The following is a 25,939-nucleotide window of genomic DNA, read 5'->3' on the forward strand; positions in this document are numbered from 1 at the left end:
AGTAAAGCACAAAGGCCGCTGAGAAGAAAGCTTGCAAGCAAAGCAAGTTTTTTTAATTTCACACTATTTCATATATGATAAGTGTTTGCTCTGGAGCAGAGGCTGCACTAAAAGGAACTTTTTCTGGCTGCTAGGCAAACCAAACCCATGCTGTTTCATTTAATTTTTTGCACCCCATGCAGCTCTTGAGCCATATATAAGAGCGGAGCTCCTGATTTCATATCAAAGGGATTCTCTGTACTTCGCCCTCTGCTCTCCCTTCGTCCCATTGCTTCACTTATAGTACCAGCTTGCTTCACTTTTCAGAAAGCTACCATGAACATATGTGGTGGTCCTCGATATCTTGGTGGACGAAGGGGCTTCTCCTCTGTTTCTGTCACTGGTGGCCTGGGTGGTGGTCGAGGCAGCTGTGCTCCTATGTGCCAGCCAGTTGCAAGGACGCAGGGAGCTGGTGGCTACTCCAGCGTGAGCCTTAATAACTTTGGTGGTGGAGGTCGAAGGATTGCTTGTGGTCAGGGCTATGGAGGACAAATCTATGGTGGTATTGGTGGTATGGGCATGGGCGGTCAAGGCATGGGCATGGGTGGACAAGGCATGGGCATGGGTGGACAAGGCATGGTTATAGGTGGTCAAGGCATGGGCATGGGTGGACAAGGCATGGTTATGGGTGGTCAAGGCATAGGTATTGGTGGTCAAGGCATGGGCATGGGTGGTCAAGGCATAGCCATGGGTGGTCAAGGCATGGGCATGGGTGGTCAAGGCATGGGCATGGGTGGTCAAGGGTGTCAGGGTGGCTTTGCAGGTTATGGTAGGATGGGAGGTTTGGGTGGCGGCATGCCATGCAGAGGCGAAGGGATCCGAGGTGTCTCGATGGATGAACGCCTCTTGAAGCCACTTTCGGTTGGAGTTGATCCAGAGGAGCAGAAAGCACGCACACATGAGAAAGAGGAGATGAAGACCTTGAACAACCAGTTTGCCTGCTTCATCGATAAGGTAAGAGCTTGGCCATCCAATGGGCTTTCTCCCCAAGGCAATTTTTAAATGAAGCGGTGGACTCATAATCTGGTGAACCGCGTTCGCTTTCCCGCTCCTCCACATGCAGCTGCTGGGTGACACTTCTTAGAAGTCTCTCAGCCTCACTCACCTCACAGAGTGTTTGTTGTAGGGGAGGAAGGGAAAGGAGATTGTTAGCCGCTTTGAGATTCCTTAAGGGGAGTGAAAGGTGGGATATCAAGTCCAAACACCACCACTACTACTTCTTCTTCTTCTTCTTCTTCTTCTTCTTCTTCTTCTTCTTCTTCTTCTTCTTCTTCTTCTTCTTCTTCTTCTTCTTCTCCTTCTTCTCCTTCTCCTCCTTCTCCTTCTCCTCCTCCTCCTCCTCCTCCTCCTCTTCCTTCTTCATGAGTACCCCAACCTCCTTTAGCTGTAGTTCATTCCGCCTTTGCTCCTTTCCCTTTCCTCCTCTTTTGGGTTTCTGCCATGGTGCTCCCTAGTCCTAGGAGTACGCTCCAATCACATCTATTTATCATTTCCTACTCACCGGTTAAAATCCCACCATGAAATCTACTTCTTAAAAGCCTTTCCTGAAACATAACTATGCATTTAGCGCATATATAAACCACTTTAGGGTGTAAAGGACCCACTGCATTATTTCAGGGAACTTTACAACAGACTTGTTATAAAGATTATGCTCCTATTGCAGAAGAGGAGTTGGGGAGGGAGGCTAAGAGATAGTAGCTTGTTTAGGGCTGCATGCACATCATACATTAAAAGCGCATTCTCCTCACCCCTGGGAAGTCTCATGGGGTCTGTAGTTTGTTCAGGGTGCTGTGAATTGTAACAATGTGATGGGTAAACTACAAATGCCAGGATTATTGGTGGTTGCAGGGGGAGAGTCTTTAAATGTATGGTGTGTACACAGCCTAAAAGACAACATTTGAGCCATGAGCTTCTGGGTTCAAAGTTCTCCTCCTAATTCGCTAAAGTAGCCCTCCAATGCTTTGCATTTGCTCCGTTTTCCTGACATGCTACTTTGTATGTCAAAGCCAACACAGATTTGGTTCCCTCCCTCCTCCTTTGTTTTGTCCATCTTACATCAGTTGTAAAAACCTCTGGTTCTTCGGGGAGCTTCTCATTCCAGTTTCAACTCATGGAGTGAAGAAATGAAATGGCATTGTTTTTCCAGGAGAATGTATTTGGCCTCATTTTGGACAAACTGGGTAGCATATATTTTCCTGTAAAAATGTTGCAAGTATCATAGAGGAAAGACAACTGGTTATTATTATTTTTAAACACACATACACAAATTGCCTTGGGCGAGACTGGAAGGTAGAGTGAAAATGCAAACGTAAGTTGCAAGACCTGTTTGAAAAAAATACTACTTGCAACAAAATTCATTTTGGTTCTGTACTCACACAGTTACTAAGACTTCTGGGTAGTGGAAGAAACTTCAGATTGCATACAAGTAAAATGATATCCTGAATCACTGCAACCAGGTTTGTTGCAGGGTAGTTTAAGAGAACTTATATTCCATCCAGGAAATAAATGCGTAGCATTTAATATTACAGACTTGCAGACTGGTTGCATTAGATTCAGGAGACTAGTTCCAGCACAGGAGAAAAAGAAATGGGAAGTTATAAAGCTACTAGTTTCTCCTTCATCCTTCAGATTATTTTAGCTAACAACTCCCACCCCTTTTCTTTTTCTTGTCTGCTGGAAATCTTCTCATACGTTTAGTACAATCCATATGCAATGCATTGAATGCTGCATTCTTATTTTCTGCATGGAAAATAAGTTCCCTGAAAAACTAAACATTTGAATTCCAATTCATTTGTTACTTAGGGATAAAAGGGTGCTTAAGAACCAGTCCCATACCCACAAGAGCGTTCCTTCTATTAATTGTGAGCGTTCCTTCATTCAAACAAGCACCAGGGAGCTTTGTATTAGGGGAATCAGTTTATGGTTTGTTTCTGAACTGTTTTATCTAACACCATGAGAACCTCTGGAAAAGGTGGGAGTGTCTTATCTTTGGTGCCCACCCCCAAGTGAATTAAGAGCATCAAAGAACCTTCTGGAACAGAGATGTCATTGGATTCCAACTCCCATCAGCCCCAGACAGCATGTTCAAAAAAGACCCTCCAAGTGTCCCTATATTCCAGGGGTGCCCCGATTTAGAGATGCCATCCCAGTTTCTGATTTGATCCTGGAAGGTCCCAATTTTCCTTAGGATGCCCCTACTTTCATTGGAGAAATGTTGGAGGGTGTGGTAGGATGTCCCTGTTTTCACTGGAGTAATGTTGAAGGTATGGAGTTATCCAACCCCCAAGTTGTCTGAAGGCAATCCTGTATAGGGAAGTTTTTATTTAATGATGATGATGATAATAATAATAATAATAATAATAATAATAATAATAATAATAATAATAATAATTTATTTATACCCCGCCCATCTGGCTGGGCCTCCCCAGCCACTCTGGGTGGCTTCCAAAAGAACATTAAAATACTGTGATACATCAAACATTAAAAGCTTCCCTAAACAGTTTAATGTTTTGCTATGTTTTTATATATGTTGGAAGCTGCTCAGAGTGGCTGGGGCAACCCAACAAGACATGTGGGGTATAAATAGTAAATGTATCATTATGGAATGGGACATCCATGTTTTCATTGGATAAATGTTGGAGGGTATGTCAAAGGTCAGGGGAGATGGGAGCTTTAGTCCACCAATATCTGGAGGGCCACAGGTTCCCCATGCCCAATTACAACTTCTAACTTTCATTCATAGCTCAGCCAGTACAGCATTAGACTTTTTATCTCAGGGTCTTGGGTTTGAGCCCTACATTGGGCAAAAGATTCCTGAATTCAGGGGGTTGGACTAGATGACCCCTGTGGTCCCTTCCAACTCTGCAATTCTCTCATTCTATGATTCTATAATTCCCAGTAGGGAGTGGGTGGCTATCTTGCTCAACACATAAGTTAACTGGCAGGAAAGGTTTGTTTGTACTTAGTTTTGAGGTCTATGACTAAACTGCACTGAAGTATTATTAAAAGAGGGTTTGCTTGTTTTGGGTTTTGTTTTTTTTTTAAAAAAAAAAACACAATGCAAAATGAGGTAGTAGACCAAGGTGACAGAATGCAGGATGTTACCTCTTCAGACCATGGGTGGTGCGGCGGCATTTGTAGCATGTAGCCCCTTCATTCATTTGGGTTGGTCAGTTGGTAGAGATAAGTCACCATTGACTGCTCGCATCGCACCACCCCCAAACTTGCACAAACCCTATTCCTGATTTGGCTACTAAATTCTTGAAACCTTGAAATTCTGACAATCTGCATTTCATTATCTCAAACAGAGGATTTTCTGATAAGCAGTACAAGGAGTCTAGTGTGATTCCTATCTGTTTAATTTTGTTCTCCATCCCTCTTAACTATCCTGATTATTGGTATTCAGCTAACATGGCCGCAGCAAGAATATTAGGTCCATATCTGTAATGCAGCCACAGCTAAAAGTTATATGTTAGGAACCAGGGTTCTGGACATAAATCAGCATAGGGGACACAATTTGATACACCAAAGAATTTCCGGAGGAAAAGTGAAGTCTTTCAGTTGCCTGGTTGAAGGCATTTAACCAAACTGGGATAACATACAGTAAGCTACTGAGCTATAGCCTACCCATAAGATTTTAGGCCTTGTAATTTGATCTGCACAGGGGCGAGGTTTCATTTTGGATTGTTGCTAGAAAAGCATGAACAAGAATGTGTGTTCTCACCTCTGAATTCTGCTATGTAATGCACAGCAAGAAATTAGGTCTTGTTGGGAGGCCTGCCAGAATGGGAAGTATAACTGGAGGCAGTGGAAGACAGGAGTGCCTGGTGTGCACTGGTCCATGGGGTCAGAAAGAGTCAGAAGAAGAAGAGTTTGGATTTGGTATCCCGCTTTATCACTACCCGAAGGAGTCTCAAAACGGCTAACATTCTCCTTTCCCTTCCTCCTTTCCTCCCCCACAACAAACCCTCTGTGAGGTGAGTGGGGCTGAGAGACTTCAAAGAAGTGTGACTAGCCCAAGGTCACCCAGCAGCTGCATGTGGAAGAGCAGGGAAGCAAACCCGGTTCACCAGATTACGAGTCTACCATTCTTAACCACTACACCACACTGGCTCTCAGACAATACTAAATGACTAAACGACTAAATAACAACATGTTCCTTTCAGGTCCGATCCCTGGAGCAGCAGAATAAGGTGCTTGCCACCAAGTGGGAGCTTCTGCACCAGTGTGTCCAACCTGCAAGGAAGAACCTTGAAGGATACTATGAGAATTTCCTGGCCGCACTTAAGAAGCAGCTAGAATGCCTCTTGAGTGAGAGACAGAAACTGCAACATGAACAGAAGAACATGCAGGAACTGGTAGAGGACTACAGGTCAAAGTAAGTAACCTCATTCACTAGGGTGTGGTGTGCTGCACTGGTGTGGCAGGAGACAATGGCAAGTGTGGTGGGAAAATTCAAGGACAATCAAATAAGCATTTAAACATCTCAGTGTAGTATAGTGTAGTACAGGCATGTCCAACAGGTCGATTGTGATCTACTGTCCGATCATCCGATCATAGTGCTCTCTTGGTCGATCGTGGACCCCCAGCAATGTACCCCCCCCCCAAAAAAAGCTCAACAACTCTGACAATGGGTCAGTTGTCCAGTTGTCTTATACTATGAGTAGATCACAGTCTCTCAAGCGTTGGATGTGCCTGATGTAGTATAATTTTATTTTATTTTTATTTTTTTGCAGAATATGGATAGATATCTTTTCAAAATCAAGCACTGCTGGGGGTTGTTTTGTTTTGTTTTCCAATGTGTTTCTCATCAATAAAATTTGGTGCGGCACGATCAATTTTTTATTCTGAAAATGTGGCCCTGAGAAAAAGGTTTGAGAACCACTGCACTAGATGAAACTTTTGCAGCCTGCCTAACTCCTCACCCAGGACTAGAGGGGCCATTTTAATAATTCCTCTTCTTCTTCTTCTTCTTCTTCTTCTTCTTCTTCTTCTTCTGGAAAAAAAAGTTTCTATTCCAATTTCCCCTTCTACACATTGGGAGAAAACCAACTAAGTCACACTCAGAGTAGCCCCATTGAAATCAATGGACTTAATTTATTTCATCTGCATTATGCAGATGATATCACCCATTAATTTGATTTGATATCACCCATTAATCTGCAGAGCTGCTTTTCAAGATAAGATTGTTTGATATTGAAGGGCTCATATACATTGCCATTTGAATCTGTAGCCATCTCTAGAGACGGGGAAGAACAATTAAAGGCAAACTTCCTCATTTGCACTTTCTGAAAAAGTGCATGAAGGGAAACCCAGCCATCCTTCAAAACTGTCTGAATTATGCAGTGCAGTTCTCCAACCAAGCAATGTGTACAAAAATGCATGTACTAGGGTAAAATGTGAATAAAATGCATATATTTGTGAAAATAACCTACAAAATGCATTATATAAGGGAAGTTTGTTTTGCAAAAATGTGTATGTGCAGTTGTATGCACAGTTGTATGCACAGTTGCCTACAAAAAAGAGTGTATAAATTGAGAAGATTGAATTTTTAAAAACTCAGCTGGTTTCTGTTCACTACCATTGTTCCATCCTCTGTGCTGCTCAATTAGTGCTATTTTGTTCTTTGGAGAACTGCTTCCCCGCCCTGTTTGATCCCATGATCCCATCATTGTTTCATGGGATTAGGTAGCCAATCAGATTTGACTACACAATGACATCAGTGTGGATAAATGAAGCCAATTCAGAGTGAGGCCAATGTATCTTTATATCAGTCATGTGGGTGATTCTAGGCAACTGGATTGCCCTCACTCTGGAGTGGTAAACACTTTCATGCAATCTCTGGAAAATCAGCCAATGGGGGAATCTTCCAGAACTGCCCAAGTTGTTAAAGAAAATCACTCCCAATTTTGTTTTTGCCTTAGTGCAGAGGTCAGCAACCTAAGGCCCATCGGCCGGAAGTGGCCCGTGGATGTCATTTGACCAGCCCACAAGCTGCCCCCGAACCAAGCTGCCTGCCCGCCCACTGCGCTAGACCAGCACAGCGCGGTACGGGGACTTGCTTCCGCGGCGCCGAAAATTGCATCTGCAATTGCACACGCAATCTGGCCAACAGAGGGATCTCTGCGGGGCCGATCCGTCCCAGTCAAGATAAACCTTGCTGACCCCTTCCTTAGTGTAAACACTCCTTTCTTGGGTCCCACTAATGGTTCTTGCAAAGCAGGTTTTTTGTTAAATTCTTCCAACAGTAAGAGCAAACCCTAAGTTTTTTTCCCCTACTCTCTCAAAACAGATATGAAGAGGAAGTCAATAGGCGCACATCAGCAGAAAATGAATTTGTGGTGCTCAAAAAGGTAAGAAGTTGTGGCCTGGAAAATATTAATTACATACATACAGTCTAACTAGCATGGAGCACCTGGAACTGTGCACATGATACTTTGCCCATAAAGGCTACCCTATATGCACCTCAGTTAAAGCAGATACTCTGTACACATGCAGCAAGAAGTGATTCCTGGAGATGTTTCTGCTTTCCGGAATCATGAAAATGCCAATTCCAAGACAGAAAGAACAGAATTAATTTTAGCTTTATTAAATTCAATACTACCAGTCCTTCCTTCTTTCCTTTCATGTTTCTTGTGTGTTTTCCTTCTCTCTCCAGGATGTTGACAGCGTGTTCCTCACCAAGGAGGAACTAGAATCCAAAGTAGATGTGTTGGCACAAGAGTTGGAAGTCCTGAGATGTGTCTTTGCAGAGGTACGATTTAATATGAACCATGTGGGAAGCTTGTCCCTAAAGAAATAGGAACTTATTACTTGGACATCTGATACAAAATGGGATTTAGGTATGCTTGGTCACCGCCCCCACAACTGCTACACAGGCTCACTGAAAGTGCCTGAGGCAAGCCACCATGTCAGACTCAGTTCAGTTTCCCCAACTGTAAAATGGGAGTCACAAAGTCCCATGTCATTATTCACCTCTGTGGAATCTCCTGTTTGGAGCTTTGTAAGGAACAACTGAAGGGAAGAGGAAACTCTTGTTTATGTGTATACTGTATGCATCAGAGCTTGAGCCACATTGCAGATAAAGGTAAAGGTAAAGGTACCCCTGCCCGTACGGGCCAGTCTTGACAGACTCTAGGGTTGTGCGCCCATCTCACTCTAGAGGCCGGGGGCCAGCGCCGTCCGCAGACACTTCCGGGTCACGTGGCCAGCGTGACAAGCTGCATCTGGCGAGCCAGTGCAGCACACGGAAACGCCGTTTACCTTCCCGCTAGTAGCGGTCCCTATTTATCTACTTGCACCCGGGGGTGCTTTCGAACTGCTAGGTTGGCAGGCGCTGGGACCGAGCAACGGGAGCGCACCCCGCCGCGGGGATTCGAACCGCCGACCTTTCGATTGGCAAGTCCTAGGCGCTGAGGCTTTAACCCACAGCGCCACCCGCGTCCCCTCCACATTGCAGATAAGATGGTACAAATGAAAACAAAAACAGGAAAAGGGGCATATTTATTTGGATAGATGGAGGTTGCATCCTACAAATTCAGTTTATTCCAACCATACTCAATGGGAATGTCTCCATTTGCCTAAATGTTTACATTTTAATATTGGGTAGAAGTTATTCCCTACAAATGTATCTTTGAAGACAGCTTGGGAGCATCTGTTGTTATTGCGATCCAGCACATTTTTACAGAATTTGTCTTAATTAGAGCAATTTGAAAAGCCCAGTAAGTAGTCCAACTCATTTGTCTGACCAAATTAGGAGCAAGGTTAGCCATGTGCAATCTTACAGTGAGACCATATCATGTTCTGCAGGAGTTGGCTCAGTTCGACCACCAGATTGGTGACACCTCGGTGGTTCTGAAAATGGACAACACGCGAGACTTGGACATGGACCTCATCCTTAAAAACGTAGAAGCCTGGTATCAGAATATTGCTCATACCAGCAAACAAGAAGCCGAAGCTTTTTACCACAACAAGGTGAGTCAGAGTACCAGAATTAATCCCCATTTAGGGTTCTCTGCAGATGATCAGTATTTAGCGCAACAAGAATACAGCTGCCCCTTTATTCATACTATAATGTATGGTCACGGTGCCATTTCAGCCCAAGGAACCATTGTGATGTTGGAATGTGCAGCTTGGAATGTGGCTACACAAGTGCTTGACTTGAACATCAGCACTCAGGCAGCAAGGCAGAGACCCTTCTTTCATGTACCAGGCAGCAGATTGTTCAGCAGTGATCTCTCCACCCTGCAGCAAACCTATTGACTCTGAAGCATATGTTGATTTTTAAAATAGTTGGTTATTGAGTTGGTGACTGAAACTATTGTGGAAGATCGTTTAGAGATCTATGTGCACACTGTAGATCAGGGGTCGGCAACCTAAGGCCCATGGGCCGGAAGCAGCCCACGGAGGCCATTTAACCGGCCCACGAGTCACCCCTGAACCGAGCCGCTAGCTCAGTGAGTCCCCGCATGCTGCGCTAAACCGGCGCAGTGCAGCACAGGGACTCTCTTCCGTGGCTCTGGAAATCACTTCTGCGCATGTCCAGATGCCAAAAATTGTTTCTGTGCAGGCGCAATTTTCAGTGTCTGGGCATGTGCAGAAGCGATTTTCAGAGCTGCGAACACGCACAGATGCGATTTCCAGCATTGCGCTGCGCTGGCCCAGCCCACGGAGGATCTCTGCGGGAGTGATAAGCCTTGCCAGCAGTGGCATAGCGTGGGTTGTCAGCACCCGGGGCAAGGCAAGTAATTTGCGCCCCCTAACCTGTGGATTTGCGCCCCCTAACTTGTGGATTTGCCCTAACCCCAGATGTTGCGCCCGGTGCGGCCGGCCCCCCCTGCACCCCCCACGCTACGCCACTGCTTGCCAGCTTCTGCTCTAGATAGTGGTCCTTTGCTCTAGGTCAAAACTAGAGGCATTTTGGCCACACACACAAGTTGTATCATAATGCAGCCTAGAATTAAAGTGTGATCCTAATAAAGCCCTTAAAAATCAGTGCATCTTATTCCCTTAAAAATGCACTTTGGACTGTGCCTCAACTTTGGCTAAGTTATATCATTATCATTTAAGAGTTATACCGCAAATATCATTATAGTAGACATCGTACATAAATTCCCAATAACGGGCTGTGCCAATAGAATCCAGCATTTCAAATTCAAGACTTGCCCGCATGTACACAAAGTGCACAATTCAGATTTATTTGGGTGCTAACACCTGCACTCATTTTTATCCCCTGGATTAAAGATCAACGTTGCGGGTGGTATCCAACAAAGTACCCTCTCTAGCACAAGGACCTTTGGCTGTGCAATGGAACTTCCCTCCATCTCCTCTCCCTGTGCCCCGCTCCACACCACACTAAATCCGCTCAAGAGGTTCCCCCAGGCCTCCAGATCAGATTTGCAAGGGTGCAAGGGCATGCAGGGAGAGGGACAGGAAGTTCAGTTGTACAAGCAGCAATTCTTGTACTGGTGGAAGTAATTAACTGGATACTCCATTGTGTATATATAAATAAAAATGTGCATGTTTCAGTAAGTGCATAGTTATGGGCCCTTTTCAGCAAATGCATTATAGGAGATAAAGCCATTTCCGAACTGGAGAGGAGAGGGGGTTGTGGGCTACCCCCTCCCACACACACAGGGGCTGGCCTTTTGCCCCCGTGAGAGCAAGGGAATCCCTGGGCGTGCCTGCAGCCCTGCCCGCCAATCGGCGGGCTAGGGAGGCGTGGCCTCACCCATTTAAGGCCAGGCACGACCAGGGTCCTCTTTGCCCCGTTCCAGCTGACCGGTTTTCCCATCCCACCCACCCTTTAGGCTTAGTTAGCTATGACCTTGCTATGGACTCCGGTTGACCGCCGCAAGGGGCCTGGTAGGAATTTTTCCAATTTGGCGCATTTCCAGCCTTTTGGTTTTTTCGCCTACCTCGTAGCAAATGTCACAACTTCCTCGGTATTGGTGGTTAGGCATTGGCAGGGGGAATTGTTATGCAAATGAAGGGGGAAGGAAGCGCCATCACCTTCCCCCAATGAAAGGGGTAGTCTGGTAGAGGACTCCGGGGGGCGTTGCCTTGTCCGAAACCTAAGGAGGTAAGGGCCTCCGGCACGCCCCCGAGCGGTGACACCCGTGGGATCCTAGTTGGCGTACTTTAACAGGACCCCCACGGCTTGTGGATAACCCTTCCCGGTCTCCATGCCGGGTAGTCGATAGGAGCCAATGCCCAAGGCCAATACCTTCCTATTCCTGTAATCAATAAAGTTGTGGCCTTTTTTATGCCCATTAACCTTAAATAATGTTTCCTGTGTCTTCATTTCACATGGGGGAGGGGACTTGCCACGCAAAGCACTGGTTTCTTACCTTGACACTTCAGCAGCTATTCAGGTGGTAAGAGTGGCGCTGATTCCCAGGAGTAACTGTGTTTTCCTTGCACTAGATTGCAGAAATGCAGAACCACCGGGGCAAATTCAACGAAGAGCTTAAATGCAACCAGCATGAGATCACAGAGCTGAACAGAGTGATCCAGAGGCTGCATAGCGATACTGACAATGCAAAGAAGCAGGTAGAGCAAGTCTTGTTTTAGCCACTTGTCTCAGCAGATGAACTTGTCTTCCAGTAACGGCAATGGTGCTGATCACAAGCGACCCATAGACAAAGGCCTAATATAGTAGTTCCCCAACTGTGAGAATGGTTGGAGGGTTTGCTGCAAGAAAGAACCCAGATATAGCAACATTCTGCCCTTCCTTCCTTCCTTCCTTCCTTCCTTCCTTCCACTTGCCTCTGCTGGGAATGATTTTGCTGTGCCTCTGTATTGGATACAATAAGATCATTTGATTATTACTGATGCAGAGGAGGAGCAGATTGACCAGCTCTCAAAAAAGTTGTGTGGTGTGAGGCTGCATAGCAATAGTGGAACATTTGCCTTGCTTGCAGCAGCTCCTAAGTTCAATCCCCTGAATATCCAGGCAGGGCTGAAAAATGTTCCTGTCTGCATTGCCACTGACCATCACCAGTAGACCATACTGAGCTAGATGGAGCAATAGTCTGACTTGGTATAAGGCATGTCCAATGGACTCTTCTGGTGGCTTTGATCTTTTGGTCATAAGGCATCAGCTACTGCCAACTACTAAATGCTAGCACATGACAACTATCAAAGATGGTTACATCTGAAATGACCATTGCAAATGAACTATTAAATATCTAAACCCCGTCACATGCTAGCCATTCAGATACTGTAAATTTCCAATGACTGAAATCATACCTCAAAGTTAAATCTCCAAGATATACAGTCGTACCTTGGATCTTGAACAACTTAGTTGCCGAACGTTTTGCCTCCCGAACGATCGGAAACCGGAAGTGAGTGTTCCGGTTTTCAAACTTTTTTTGGAAGCTGAATGTTCAGCGGGGCTTACACAGCTTCTGATTGGCTTCAGGAGCTTCCTGCAGCAAGTCAGAAGCTGTGCTTTGGTTTCCAAACGTTTTGGAAGTCAAACGGACTTCCGGAATGGATTCTGTTTGACTTTCAAGGTATAACTGTAAACCACGTATCATTGGGTGTCATCATTACAGATTGTCTAATAATATGATATATGAGTGTTCAGGGGATATTTGCAGGATATTTGCTGAGGGGCATTCAGAAAGCCATCTCAACCATATCCATGACTACCCATTGAAAAGGATGATGAGAAGAGCCTTTGAGAATAATCACATAGCCTTTCCTATTCTTTGCACTGGCAAGGTCCCCAAAAGACAAGTTGCAGCAGCAGAGAGGAAAGCCAGTGCTTGCTTTTACTACTTCAGGGGTAGGGAAACAGTGGCTCTCTTGATGTGGTTGACTTTGCCACCCCTGACCATTGGCTATACTGGCTGAGCATGGTAGGATTTGGAGTCCAACAATGTCTGAAGGGCCGCAGGTTCCCTATCCCTGCCCTCAGTCATCAGCACTGCAAGAGGCCACGGAGATCCCATTTCCTTCTGCTTTTAGCTTTGTCTTGAGTATCTTCCTGGCAAACCATTCATTTTTATTCTTTTCCCCATTCCCAGGTTGCAAGCCTGCAGTCAGCTATCTGCGATGCTGAGCAGCGTGGCGACATTGCCCTAAAAGATGCACGGAGCAAGCATGTTGAACTGCAGACAGCCTACCAGCAGGCCAAAGATAAATTAGCTTGCCTGCTTCGTGATTATCAAGAGCTGCTAAACACCAAGCTGGCTTTGGATATTGAGATTGCTACTTATAAAGCAATGTTGGAAGGAGAGGAGAACAGGTGGGGTGCCATTTTGAATATATGCATATAATTGAATGGATATGTTTTTTGGGTTCTAGCTACCATTTGCCCCGGGCAGCATGGGCAATGATTATGGAGGGTGGAAGTTGCAGACCCACAGCATATGGAGGACCATAAGTAGGGATGTGGGAAAAGCTTGATTCAGGTCACATTCAAAGTTGCATCTGCCAATTTTCCACTTTCAGAAACATAGTGCGTACGGAATCACAGCCATCCTGCAAAATTCACACTTCACTGGCTTTTTATCAGCCAAGTAATCAGTGCAAAAATGCACATATTGAGGTAAAATGTGCATGAAAAGGCATATAGACTGGTAGGGGCCCCTCTGTTAGATTCCCCACCACCAAGACTCGCTCCCGGCGTCCTCCTTTTTCATCTTCAAAATACAGTGGTGCCTTGCAAGACGAAATTAATCCGTTCTGCGAGTCTCTTCGTCTTGCGTTTTTTTCATCTTGCGAAGCACGGCTATTAGTGGCTTAGCGGCTATTAGCGGCTTAGCGGCTTTAAGAAAAAGGAAACAAACTCGCAAGAACTCGCAAGACGTTTCGTCTTGCGAAGCAAGCCCATAGGGAAATTCGTCTTGCGGAACGACTCAAAAAATGGAAAACCCTTTCATCTAGTTTTTCGTCTTGCGAGGCATTCGTCTTGCGGGGCACCACTGTATGGCAATCGTACAAAAATTCCGTATGTAAGCCACCTTCAGTTGTAAAATAATTAATGCATTTTGTTTCTCTGTTCCTAACAGGATATGCACAGGGAACCCTGTCAGCGTTGGTGAGTATATTCAACATTCACCTCATTCCAAAACAAATCAACAGCTTACTGGGGGGTTGTTTGCTTGTTTGTTTGGATTTGTAAATCTATCAGCAAAATAACAGAACCTGCTTTCTTGGTCTTCACAGCTATGGTGAGTGGCGGCTTCCCGGTTGGCGAATGTGCACCTGGAGCTGGAATGGCCTTTGGAGCTGCTGTAGGAAGAGGCGTAGAACATGGAGTTGGTGCCTACGGCGGCGTTGGGGATGGGTTCAGCTCTGGAAGTGCAGGATGTGTCCACACAATGGGCTCCCGAACTGCAGCTGGCTCAGTAGGCAGAGCGGCCGGTGTTGGTTATGGGATTGGACATAGTGCTGGAGTAGGAGCTGCAGGAGGGTTCAGTTCCAGAAGCGGAGGCTACGCTTCGAGCATTACTACCACTAAGCATGAGGTGACCTCTGGGGGTGGGAGACACAGCTCAGGCATTTCTACAGAAGGGAGTTGTGGGGGTGGCCACCATGGTGGGATCCACCACGCAGTAGGGGGAGCCGGAGGAATTAGCTCCTCTGGGAGCGGGGGCTATGGGGTTGGAGTGCAGAACTTGGCTGCTGGGGGGGCTTATGGCACCGGGTCTGGTGGAGGCATGCTATCAGCTATATATGGCGGTTCTCGAGGGGACTGCACCACCGGTGTTAGAAATGTGCATGTAACATCCGTCAGTTCTTCATCCAGAAAATGCCTCCACTGAAGCCCAGCTGTTGGGAAGGGATGAAGCCCACCTGTAGACAGCTGCACGAATCATTCAATTTGTGGCCAGTGGCAGCCATGTGCTAAAGTAACAGCCCTGCCCAACATACGATCTCTAGCAGAGAAGTTTCTGATTTCTTGTGGATTGCTGTAGCTTGAGTTCAATGGCTCGGTAGCTATCTTTGGGAATTATTTTGGCTATGCAAGCAATCTCCCTCCATGGTTTCTCCTTTCCCCCTTTTTCACCCCCTGGGTTTTCTTGCACAGGCTAAATTAGGACTCACTACATTTGGATTCAGAAATCTCCCCCTCCTCGTTCTAGCAAAGCATTTCAGAAGGGGAAGCAATGGCTTCACCGTCCAATATGAGATTGCAAAGTAGCATTTCTCTTTCCAGTTGCGTTGCACAGGAATGACATTTAGCTATATGCAATTTTTACTCGGTTGGTTTTTGTTGACCCTGCTTTGCATGTATGCTCTCATCATACCAGAACACTCCCTTTGATATAAATTACAGTATTGTTGCAACTAGACCTGCAACAGATGTGGGTGCTTAGAGGTCAAATTAATCCAAAATTGTTAGAAGCCAAATTTGAGGGTTGGGGGGAAGTGACGGTGTGTGGTGTGTTTACCTGCAGTTAACTTGTGCATCAGTACCCTGGTTTTGGTGACAAGAATTGCGTTTCAACCTTCCTAAAAGCTGTTTATGGAATTCAATATATATATATATCAAGAAATCTTCAGAATTATTCTGTGAAATTCTGTTTCAGCTCTACTTGCAATAAAAATTAGTAACAATTAAGCACTTTTATATGCTTTCCCCACACTTCAATGCATGCATTGCTATTTCGTTTAAAAACTGGTTCAAAACATCTTGTGCTGTCTGTATCTACACAGTTGTAACATCACTGCCTACACTTTGCTTCTTGTCAAGAACTCCAAAACCTCGTCTGCATTTTAAATAAACTGCATGCATGCACCTGGCTTCCGTCTTACATAAGTGTTTTCCATTCCCCCCCTCTCTCTGAGAAAACAGCAACATTTAACTAAACTTATATATGCTAATACAGGCCCTCTTTTGAGACAGGTATTTTGCGGCAATGTGCTTTGCAACACATTATTGATGCAATAATAGTTCATCATTGGTGGATTTATTCTGCTTCAATTAGTCTGTATTGCAATGCTTCGCCAGTGCTATCACATAACTGCTATTTGCAGGAGCTACAGTGCTACAGGGACACGGGTGGCACTGTGGTCTAAACCACTGAGCTTTCGGCTTGCCGATCGGAAGGTCAGCGGTTTGAATCCCCGTGACGGGGTGAGCTCCCGTTGCTCGGTCCCAGCTCCTGCCAACCTAGCAGATCGAAAGCACCTCAGTGTGCAAGTAGATAAATAGGTACCACTCTGGCGTGAAGGTAAATGGCGTTTCTGTGCACTGCTCTTGTTTGTCAGAAGCGGCTTAGTCATGCTGGCCACATGACCCAGGAAAACTGTCTGCAGACAAACGTCGGCTCCCTCAGCCAGTAAAGCGAGATGAGCGCCGCAACCCCAGAGGCGTTTGCTACTGGACTTAACTGTCAGGAATCCTTTACCTTTACCTTTTTTACAGTGCAACAAAATGGAGACAAAAAATAAACTGGAATAGGATTTCAGCAGGAAGTAATGGGATAGGCACACATTAGAAATGGAGCAATATGGCCACTCCAGAACTTTTGCAGCAGCAAGTAATATCAAAAATGGGGTCACCCATGACCAGCCCAATAGCATCATGAGCTCAAATAATCAAAAATGAACAATAAAAAGGGTGTCTGGAGGGGTCCATAGTTGCTTGGATAAGGCCTGGTCTACAAATACAGAAGAATTAGCTTGACTTGAGATGGTAAAATCCTACCCAATAGTTTAGTGGAATGGAGGTAAAGATCCTAAATTCTGAGGCTGCTTTGGGAGAAATACTGGGATACAAATTGAATACATAAAGGAAAAGGTTGGCCAAAAGAATTGTCAGCGGGTTTGCTGTTTGTCTGTGAAATATTCTTAAACTTCATAACGAAAACCCAATAGGTGTAAAACAGAAAATGGGGACATCTCATAAAATGGCCCAAAAGAAAACCCACCGACAGCCACTTTCTTTTAGCTATGTCCTGTGATGAGGTGTGCTTAGAAGGCAATCCTTTGCTTCCTGTCTTGGGTACTTGTACTTATCCCATGAAATTACAGAGGCCGTTGATCATGATTAATAGTAACCACAACAAGAAAATAGATGGGTGAACTTTCTTTCCCCCCTTTGGAAATGGCTTCATGTGAAAAAAAAAAGAAACATTTTTTGAAGAAGTATTTCTTTGAAGCATCCAGAAATGGATCCCAAAAGACCAGGTGGACTGGATGGACTGTTACAATTTTGAAATGCTATATAGCTATATGCTATATACAGGCAGATTTCCTTGCCAGGCTTTTAGATATGCAGTTGTAGTAGAAGAAGCATCAGATATGCCAGTTGCAATGTGGCTAGTGATTTTCATCTGTAGAACCTTTCTAATGCAACCACCAGCACATACACCCTGTCCGGTTCTGGCTTTTCCTAGAATAAAAAGGCCAAAGCAAGGCTGAGCAACAGTTGAAGCTGGACAATACCCACCTTCTCAACCCAAGCCTGTACACATTGTTCAATTCCAATTTATTATCACCATCATGCTACTAAAGTTGGCTGGGACAACTTGCCACTAGAATACTACTGATAACCCACCAAGCCAAATACACAGCCCTTTAGCCATAATAAAGTGCTTGAGAACCCCCCCCCTAGTTTTGCTGTCCAGAATAGCAAAAACAGACTTACAAAGTCCCTGGGTTCCTGCCCCACATTGCTGATTGGCTTAGTAGACTGCCACTTATGAAGTCCTCCTCTAATGGGTTAGGGCCATCACTCTGTGGCTGAACACATTATTTGGACGCCAAGGTTCCAAATTCAGCCCCTGTCATTTCCGCCTAAAGAATTAGGTAGAGGAAGGTGCCATGCTTTAAGACAGGGGTAATCAACATGGTGCCCTCCATATGTTTTGAACTACAGCTTCCACCATACCTGACCATTAGTTGTGACTCCGTTGACAAAAATGTCACATCCAATTGGATTAAATGGCAGTGGATCAAACACAGGAGCCAACTTCAGGGGGCTGTGGGTGCCTGGGCACCTGCAATAATATAATTGTGGGGGCTGGGGACCCATAAAATCAATGAGAAAAGCCAGCAGGCACTGCCTCTATGAGAGAAGCAGTTCAGCTCCGCCCTCCACAACCCTCCAGCAAGGCACCCTTTTTGAGAACATGGGACTGAGACTGAGCCTCTCACAGAAAAGTGTGCCTCACTGGCTGTGGAAAAGAGGAGGAAGAGGAGCCATTGCCACTGGCCGCCATTACATGAATGTGCGATGTCACACGCACCCGCCTGCACGTAGTGCATGTGATGTCACACACACTACGTGTAGTTGTGTGTGTGATGTTCCACATCCGTGTTGTGGCGGCCAGTGGCAGTAGCTCCTTTTCCTCCTCCATTCCGCAGCGGTGGGCACCCACAATCCTGAGGACCAGATGGCACCCCGGGATCAAATAAAGCTGAATGACGATATCAAGAACGGCATCCAAACCACATGAATGCCGGATGTGCATTGCTGAAAGCAGGGGGTGTGCTTTTCAACACAAACCAAAAAGAACAGCATGAGGAGTTTCGACTCATCCCTAATTATAGCATTGGAAATAGCTCCCTGATTCACATTCTGAAATGGGTTGTTAATAACCACAATAGCATCAAACAAGAAAATTAGTGGGTGGGAAGATGGAAGCTCCACGACGAATTATGTCACTTGCCCAACATTCTAGGCATAAGAGTAGTATAGGGGGACCAATCAAACTCTAGGGGTGGGGCATAAGCATTTGACAGGAAATAGCACCCTTATACTACTCATGAGTGTAGCAGAAAGATATCCCAACTGGTGCAATTCAGTGTGAACATAACTCTCTCATTTCAGTTCCGCCCTCCACAACCCTCCAGCAAGGCACCCTTTTTGAGAACAGGGGCTTGAACACAGAGGCAGAGTCTGAGCCTCTCACAGAAAAGTGTGCCTCACTGGCTGTGGAAAAGAGGAGGAAGAGGAGCCATTGCCACTGGCTGCCATTACATGAATGTGTGATGTCACATGCACACGCCTGCACGTGTGATGTCACACACACTACGTGTAGTTGTGTGTGTGATGATGTTGCTCTCATGTGAAGAGAGAAAGGTTAATTTCCACAAACACAAATTTCATACCATTGTAGACGAAATAAATTAAAAAATTGTCCAGTAGCACCTTATAGACCAACTAAGTTTGTTCTGGGTATAAGCTTTCGTGTGCATGTGTATCTGAAGAAGTGTGCATGCACACGAAAGCTTGCACTAGAACAAACTTAGTTGGTCTCTAAGGTGCTACTGGACAATTTTATTTATTTATTTATTTCGACTGCGTCAGGCCAACACGGCTACCTACCTGAATCTAATACCATTGTAGAGTAAAGAGAGAACAAAAATCCAACGTTTTATCTTGAAAGAAAGAAAAACCTTCCACTCCATGTCATTTATATTCACACGCATACATGTGCAGATGCAGATACAGTGGTACCTCGGGTTACATACGCTTCAGGTTACACACTCCGCTAACCCAGAAATAGTGCTTCAGGTTAAGAACTTTGCTTCAGGTTGAGAACAGAAATCGTGCTCCGGCGGCGCGGCAGCAGCAGGAGGCCCCATTAGCTAAAGTGGTGCTTCAGGTTAAGAACTGTTTCAGGTTAAGAACAGACCTCCGGAAAGAATTAAGTACTTAACCTGAGGTACCACTGTATTTATAAAAAGGCTAACCTATGTAAACAATTGTCCTGTGAAAATGCCTCTATGACCTTAAGACCTTCATAGCACCAGTATTGGGCGCAGCTTACCACTAAGCTGATGTACTAATGAAGGTTTGTAAACATCTGTGGTGAAACACCCCTGGGGCCCAGCAGCACTTGCTATCCTATTATAATTACAACTTAGCTTTCCATAAGTCTTCAGAAACACCTGCCGATTTTAAATCAGTTTCCTCCCACCTGGTGCCCTCCAGATGTTTTTGACTGCAACTCCCATCAGTCCCAGCCATGGGAATTGTAAAATGTTGTGCTATGAGGAAAGTTATCATGCGCCTTGTTCCTTATGAGGATCTTCCCTCACCTTTCTTAACCTGACGGGGAAGGAGGCACCATTTTGGGGTCTGCCTCAGGTGCCAAAATGTATTGGGCTGGCCCTGCCATTTGCCCTATACTTAACACTAACTATTTGTTATATGTGTTTGGAAAGGGATGGGCCAAAGCGTCCTGGAATTTCCAAGTACAGAAGGAATCCTTTGCACTGGTTAGTGTCCAGAAAAGTGTATGTATGTCTAATAGAGAATGGCAGACAAGGTTAAAAAGATGGAGACTAATATCCACAAGTGAAAATGCTTTCCTTCCGTTCCTTTGGAAACCAAGCTGGTGGAAGTGACCTTTCATTAAAGGAAGTTGTGCACATATACTCTATCACCCCTGAAGTGAGCCCTGAATGTGGGGCTAAACTCAAGAAGGGATTTGGCCCAGGAAGGCAAATTGTATGTACTGTATTTTTTGCTCTATAAGACTTACCTTTTCCCTCCTAAAAAGTAAGGGGAAATGTGTGTGCGTCTTATGGAGCGAATGCAGGCTGCACAGCTATCCCAGAAGCCAGAACAGCAAGAGGGATTGCTGCTTTCACTGCGCAGCGATCCCTCTTGCTGTTCTGGCGTCTGAGATTCAGAATATTTTTTTTCTTGTTTTCCTCCTCCAAAAACTAGGTGCATCTTGTGGTCTGGTGCGTCTTATAGAGCGAAAAATGCGGTACTTTCTTCCAGCGGTGACTAACACACTTTGTTTATACTCTCCAGCTCAGGTACTTACATCAACCTGTAAACACAAATTAGGGAGAATAGCTTCTGAAACTATTAATGAGGTAGCTACAGCAGCTATTCTCCTTATATTATATTTACAAGTTGCCAGCGTGTGTTGAATTTGCACCTGATACTGGAGTGCGTCTGTCAGATGTGTATCTGTCTGACTGAGAAATCAGATCAAATAATCAAATTCTAAAATTGCCTCTATTAAAAGTTTAAGATGCTGAGTGATGAAAGGGTTGGGTGGGGAATCCTAGCATTTAATGCTAAAATATTTGCAGGGACATTGTTCTGAAGCTCACAGTCATGATCCAAACCTGTGCAGTGCTCCAGTCTACACATAGGAAGCTGCCTTTTACTGAGTCAGACCACTGGTCCATCTAACTCAGTATTGCCAGTGATGGCCAAACTTGGCCCTCCAGCTGTTTTGGCACTACAACTCCCATCATCCCTAGCTAACAGGACCAGTGGTCAGGGATGATGGGAATTGTAGTCCCAAAACAGCTGGAGGGCCAAGTTTGGCCATCACTGGTCTACAGGGACTGGGAGCAACTCTCCAGGGGTTCAGAGAGCAGTCCCACCTGGAGATCTCGGACATTGAACCTGGCTGGCACCTTCTGCATGCAAAGCATATGCTTGTCCACTGAGCAAATTGAGTACTGTGAGCTCTGCTGTCTGTACAAAGCACCCCGACACAGAATACAAAACCTCGCCAGTATTTTGCTGCAATTTATGGATCGGGTGGCGCTGTGGGTTAAACCACAGAGCCTAGGACTTGCCGATCATAAGGTTGGCGGTTTGAATCCCTGCGACAGGGTGAGCTCCCATTGCTCGGTCCCTGCTCCTGCCAACCTAGCAGTTCGAAAGCACCTCAAAGTGCAAGTAGATAAATAGGTACCGCTCCGGCGGGAAGGTAAATGGCGTTTCCGTGCGCTGCTCTGGTTCGCCAGAAACGGCTTAGTCATGCTGGCCACATGACCTGGAAGCTGTACGCCGGCTCCCTTGGCCAATAAAGTGAGATGAGCACTGCAACCCCAGAGTCGGCCATGACTGGACCTAATGGTCAGGGGTCCCTTTACCCTTTACTATGGATCACAGCACCACCGGGCAAAGGCGTTTACTGGGCATGGAATGAGGCTTATTTACAGAAATATTTACTTTTCACCCTAACCTAAAATATTAGGGTGTTAGGAACTGGAATCAAGAGGAAGAAGAATGGTGGAGATTGTCTCCCCCCTTCTCCTGTAGCTGACAAGGAGGAGGGAGGCCAGTTTGAACTACAGCCGAGCTGTGAGGGAGAAAACAAGGCAGAAATTGGCGAGCTACCAAGTTACAAAGTGATAGAAGAAGCACGGGGGTACCGAGAATGCAATATAAATTGTTAACAGATGTTAAGGAAAGAGGGGCCTTTGCCCTGCCAGATTTGAAGTTGTATTATGAAGCGGTTTGCCTCTGTTGGTTAAAGGAATGGATGTTGCTAAAAAATACAGATTTGTTGGATTTAGAAGATCATGATAATAGATTTGGTTGGCACGCATATTTATGGTATAACAAAACAAAAATCCATAAAGGATTTGGTAATCATATATTTCGAAGATCTTTATGAAGTATGGGATAGGTACAAAAATTTATTAGAATGTAAAACACCATGGTGGTTATCTCCATTGGAAGCAATGAGTGTGAAAAAGATAAATATGAGTAAAAATTGGGTTACCTATGAGAAATTGTTGGGGGGGGGGGGAAATAAATGGAAAATGAAACCTTATGAGGTTCAAGACTATGTGACTGATTGGTTGTACTAACGCCAATTCAATGAAATGTATAAACAAAATTTTAAAGAAAAAGGATTTGATGATAAAAAAATCAAAATCTGAAATAGAAATATTAAACAATGAATGTAAAATAATATCTAAAATGTATAAAATACTATTGGAATGGCATTTGAAAGATGAGGAAGTGAAATCGGTAATGATACATTGGGCAAAAGACTTTGGATATAATATATAGCTTGAAGAATGGGAAAGATTGTAGAATAAAAGGATAAAATTTACAGCCTGTAATGCTTTGAAAGAGAATATTATGATAATAATGTATAGATGGTATATTAGACCAGTGAAATTAGCTAAAATGTATAAGACAAATAATAAATATTGGCAATGTAAAGAAAAAGAAGGAACATTTTATCATATGTGGTGGGAATGTAAAAAAGTAAAGAACTTCTGGTAAATGATATATAATGAAATGAAAAAGACATTGAAATGTACAATTTTTTAAAAAACCAGAATCATTTTTACTTGTTCAGGACATTAATAGGCAAGATATTAAATTGTTTTTATATGCAACAACTGCGGCAAGAGTATTGTTAGCCCAGAAATGGAAACAAGAAGAAATTCCGACGAAAGAAGAATGGCAGATGAAAATAATGGACTATGCAGAATAGGACAAAATGACAGGAAGGATTCGAAACCTGTGGGGCCAGAGATTTACAGAAGATTGGAAGATTGGAGATTTACAGAAGATTGAACTATTTGAAAAGCAATTGTAACCAACAAATTGCGCTAGTAGGACTACAAGAAGTTTTGTAAGGAGGAATATATGAAGTGCTACAAAATAGATAAAGAATAGAGATATTGGTTATGAGTTTTAAATATAACAGGGAAAATAAGAAATGTATACTAAAAGATTAGATTGGAAAATTTTCAGACAGGACTGATGGAAGTCAAATTTTTTTGAATAAGATGTAAAAATATGTTTAATTACTATTGAAAATGGTATGTTTAAACACACACACACACACACACACACACATATACCACCTAGATTTTTGGAGGAAGAAAACAAGAAAAAATATATTCTGAATCTCAGAAGCCAGAACAGCAAGAGGGATCGCTGCGCAGCGAAAGCAACAATCCCTCTTGCTGTTCTGGCTTCAGGGATAGTTGCACAGCCTGCATTGGCTCCATAAGACGCACACAAATTTCCCCTTACTTTTTAGGAGGGGAAAAAGTGAGTCTTATAGAGCAAAAAATACGGTATATATATGAAGAAGCACGGGGGTAGATAGCCCAGCCAGCGGACGCTTCATTAGACAGCATAGACAATCCGCAGTCTGCTAGAACACAACATTAGTTAAGGGTGCAAGAGCAACGAATGCAGAGACATTTAACCATGGGGGGCCTCCACAGTGTCAGGTGCTGTTAGGAAAGGGGGGGCAGGGAGCCAGAGTGAGCAACTTCATTATGGAGGAATGACCAGAATTTTTTGTGTTTTACCGTGATGACTGAATAAATCATTCATAAGAACTTTCTTGTTTCCTCCTTGCCACTTGGTGCCATCGGGGGGGGGGGGGGAATCCTCAAGCCTAACATAGGGTGGTGTTATTGCTTTATACGTCTTGTTGGTATTATGATTCCCCCCCTCTCTGTTGGTGTGTAAAAAGGTAAAGGAAAGGACCCCTGGATGGTTAAGTCCGGTCAAAGGCAACTCTGGGGTTGCAGCGCTCATCTCGCTTTCAGGCAGAGGGAGCTGGTGTTTGTCCACAGACAGCTTTCTGGGTCATGTGGCCAGCATGCCTAAACCACTTCTGGTGCAAGGGAACACCACGACGGAAACCAGAGCACATGGAAATGCTGTTTACCTTCCCGCCACAGCAGTACCTATCTATCTACTTGCACTGGCGTGCTTTCGAACTGCTAGGTTGGCAGGAGCTGGGACAGTGCAATGGAAGGTCACTCCATTGCACAGATTCAAACCACTGACTTGGGCAAGCCCAAGAGGCTCAGTGGTTTAGACCACAGCGCCACCCGCGTATTTTATGAATCATAGTGTCCCGCCACAGATAATGGGTGGGATATAAATTAGAGAGATTCACAGATGTTCTGCACACATAGCAGAGCATCCCCACTGTGTTCATCATGGAGTACCCTTCAACTCATGGAGCAGACCTTGCACACATAGTGCTCACCGGAGGTGCACCATGCAGAATGAAGCCACTGGCCCTGGTGATACAGCTTCATGCAAGCACCGTAGCAACTGCTGTGCATGGGTACCCCTGGCCTGATTGGCAATCGTGCCAGTCAGCAATTTGAGCTGGGAAAATCAGAAAGGTGACCTGCACCACTCAGCTCCTCCACTTCAACAAATTATCTTTTTTTTTAAAAAAAAAAAGATATTTATTGAAAATTTTTAAGACACAAATAAAGACAAAAAACAACCATACAAAAATAACAAACACTTATAAAAACACACATTAATTTTCAATAACATAACTTCCATACCCTTATTTCCTCAGACCTCCTCATACTTCCCTTCTTTGTATTCCAGTTCAATTTGTTAATTCAGCAAATCCTTACCATTAATCTTTTACCCATTTATAATCCTTTTTTCATGTCTCTTAAAATATTACCGCTGGAAACCACTTAAATTCTATCCAACATCCTTCTAACATTTAGGAATTTGACAATATTTCTTTAAATAATCTTTAAATTTCTTCCAGTCTTCTTTCACCAATTCTTCTCCCTGGTCTCAGATTCTGCCAGTCATTTCAGCCAATTCCATATAGTCGATCACCTTCAACTGCCATTCTTCCAGAGTGGGTAGATCTTGTGTCTTCCAATACTTAGCAATGAGTATTCTTGCTGCTGTTGTAGCATACATAAAGAAAGTTCTATCCTTCTTTGGCACCAATCGGCTGACAATGCCTAGTAGAAAGGCCTCTGGTTTCTTCAAGAAGGTATATTTAAATACCTTTTTCAATTCATTATATATCATTTCCCAGTGAAAGAATGTACCTTCAATTTCCTTACATTTCCAACATTTATTATCGGGCAAATGATAGATTTTTGCAAGCTTGACTGGGGTCATGTACCACCTATACACTTCACTTCAACAAATTATCTGTCCTCTTGCTCATTAGCTGAACAGGCCCATGCATGTCTGGTCTTGGCAGCTGGACAAGGTCAGGAACTGTTTGTACACTGTCATTTTTCTTTAAACAGCTATAATCACAGTGCAGAACAATAGCAGTTACTGTCTAATCTGACGCTTGAAGGACCACTTCACAAATGACATTTTATGGGTGTTCACCTTTCTTTAAGTATATACCTAAAAATGTAAAGTGTGATTACAACAAATACAGTGGTACCTCGTGTTAAGAACTTAAATTCG

The 25,939-nt window shown here is 44.3% G+C and overlaps 1 protein-coding gene across 1 annotated transcript; it reads left to right on the forward strand.

The window, feature by feature from the left end:
• Window positions 1-248: 248 nt before the first annotated feature.
• LOC114592804 (keratin, type II cytoskeletal cochleal-like) lies at window positions 249-18,455 on the forward strand. Its single transcript, XM_028721073.2, has 10 exons — window positions 249-993; window positions 5,205-5,416; window positions 7,331-7,391; window positions 7,697-7,792; window positions 8,848-9,012; window positions 11,464-11,589; window positions 13,071-13,291; window positions 14,058-14,086; window positions 14,215-14,700; window positions 18,364-18,455. Exons 1-10 carry the CDS (start codon window positions 316-318, stop codon window positions 18,453-18,455), a joined length of 2,166 nt encoding a protein of 721 aa, XP_028576906.2. The 5' UTR covers window positions 249-315.
• The last annotated feature ends 7,484 nt before the right edge of the window (window positions 18,456-25,939 follow it).

Source organism: Podarcis muralis, chromosome 2, assembly GCF_964188315.1.
Source record: "Podarcis muralis chromosome 2, rPodMur119.hap1.1, whole genome shotgun sequence".
In the NCBI taxonomy this organism is placed as follows: Eukaryota; Metazoa; Chordata; class Lepidosauria; order Squamata; family Lacertidae; genus Podarcis; species Podarcis muralis.

Coding starts and splice junctions, on each gene's coding strand:
- LOC114592804 (XM_028721073.2), top strand. CDS start 316: ATGAACATATGTGGTGGTCCTCGATATCTTGGTGGACGAAGGGGCTTC. Junction 5,417..7,330: donor GTAGAGGACTACAGGTCAAA/GTAAGTAACCTC, acceptor CTCTCAAAACAG/ATATGAAGAGGAAGTCAATA. Junction 9,013..11,463: donor AAGCTTTTTACCACAACAAG/GTGAGTCAGAGT, acceptor TCCTTGCACTAG/ATTGCAGAAATGCAGAACCA.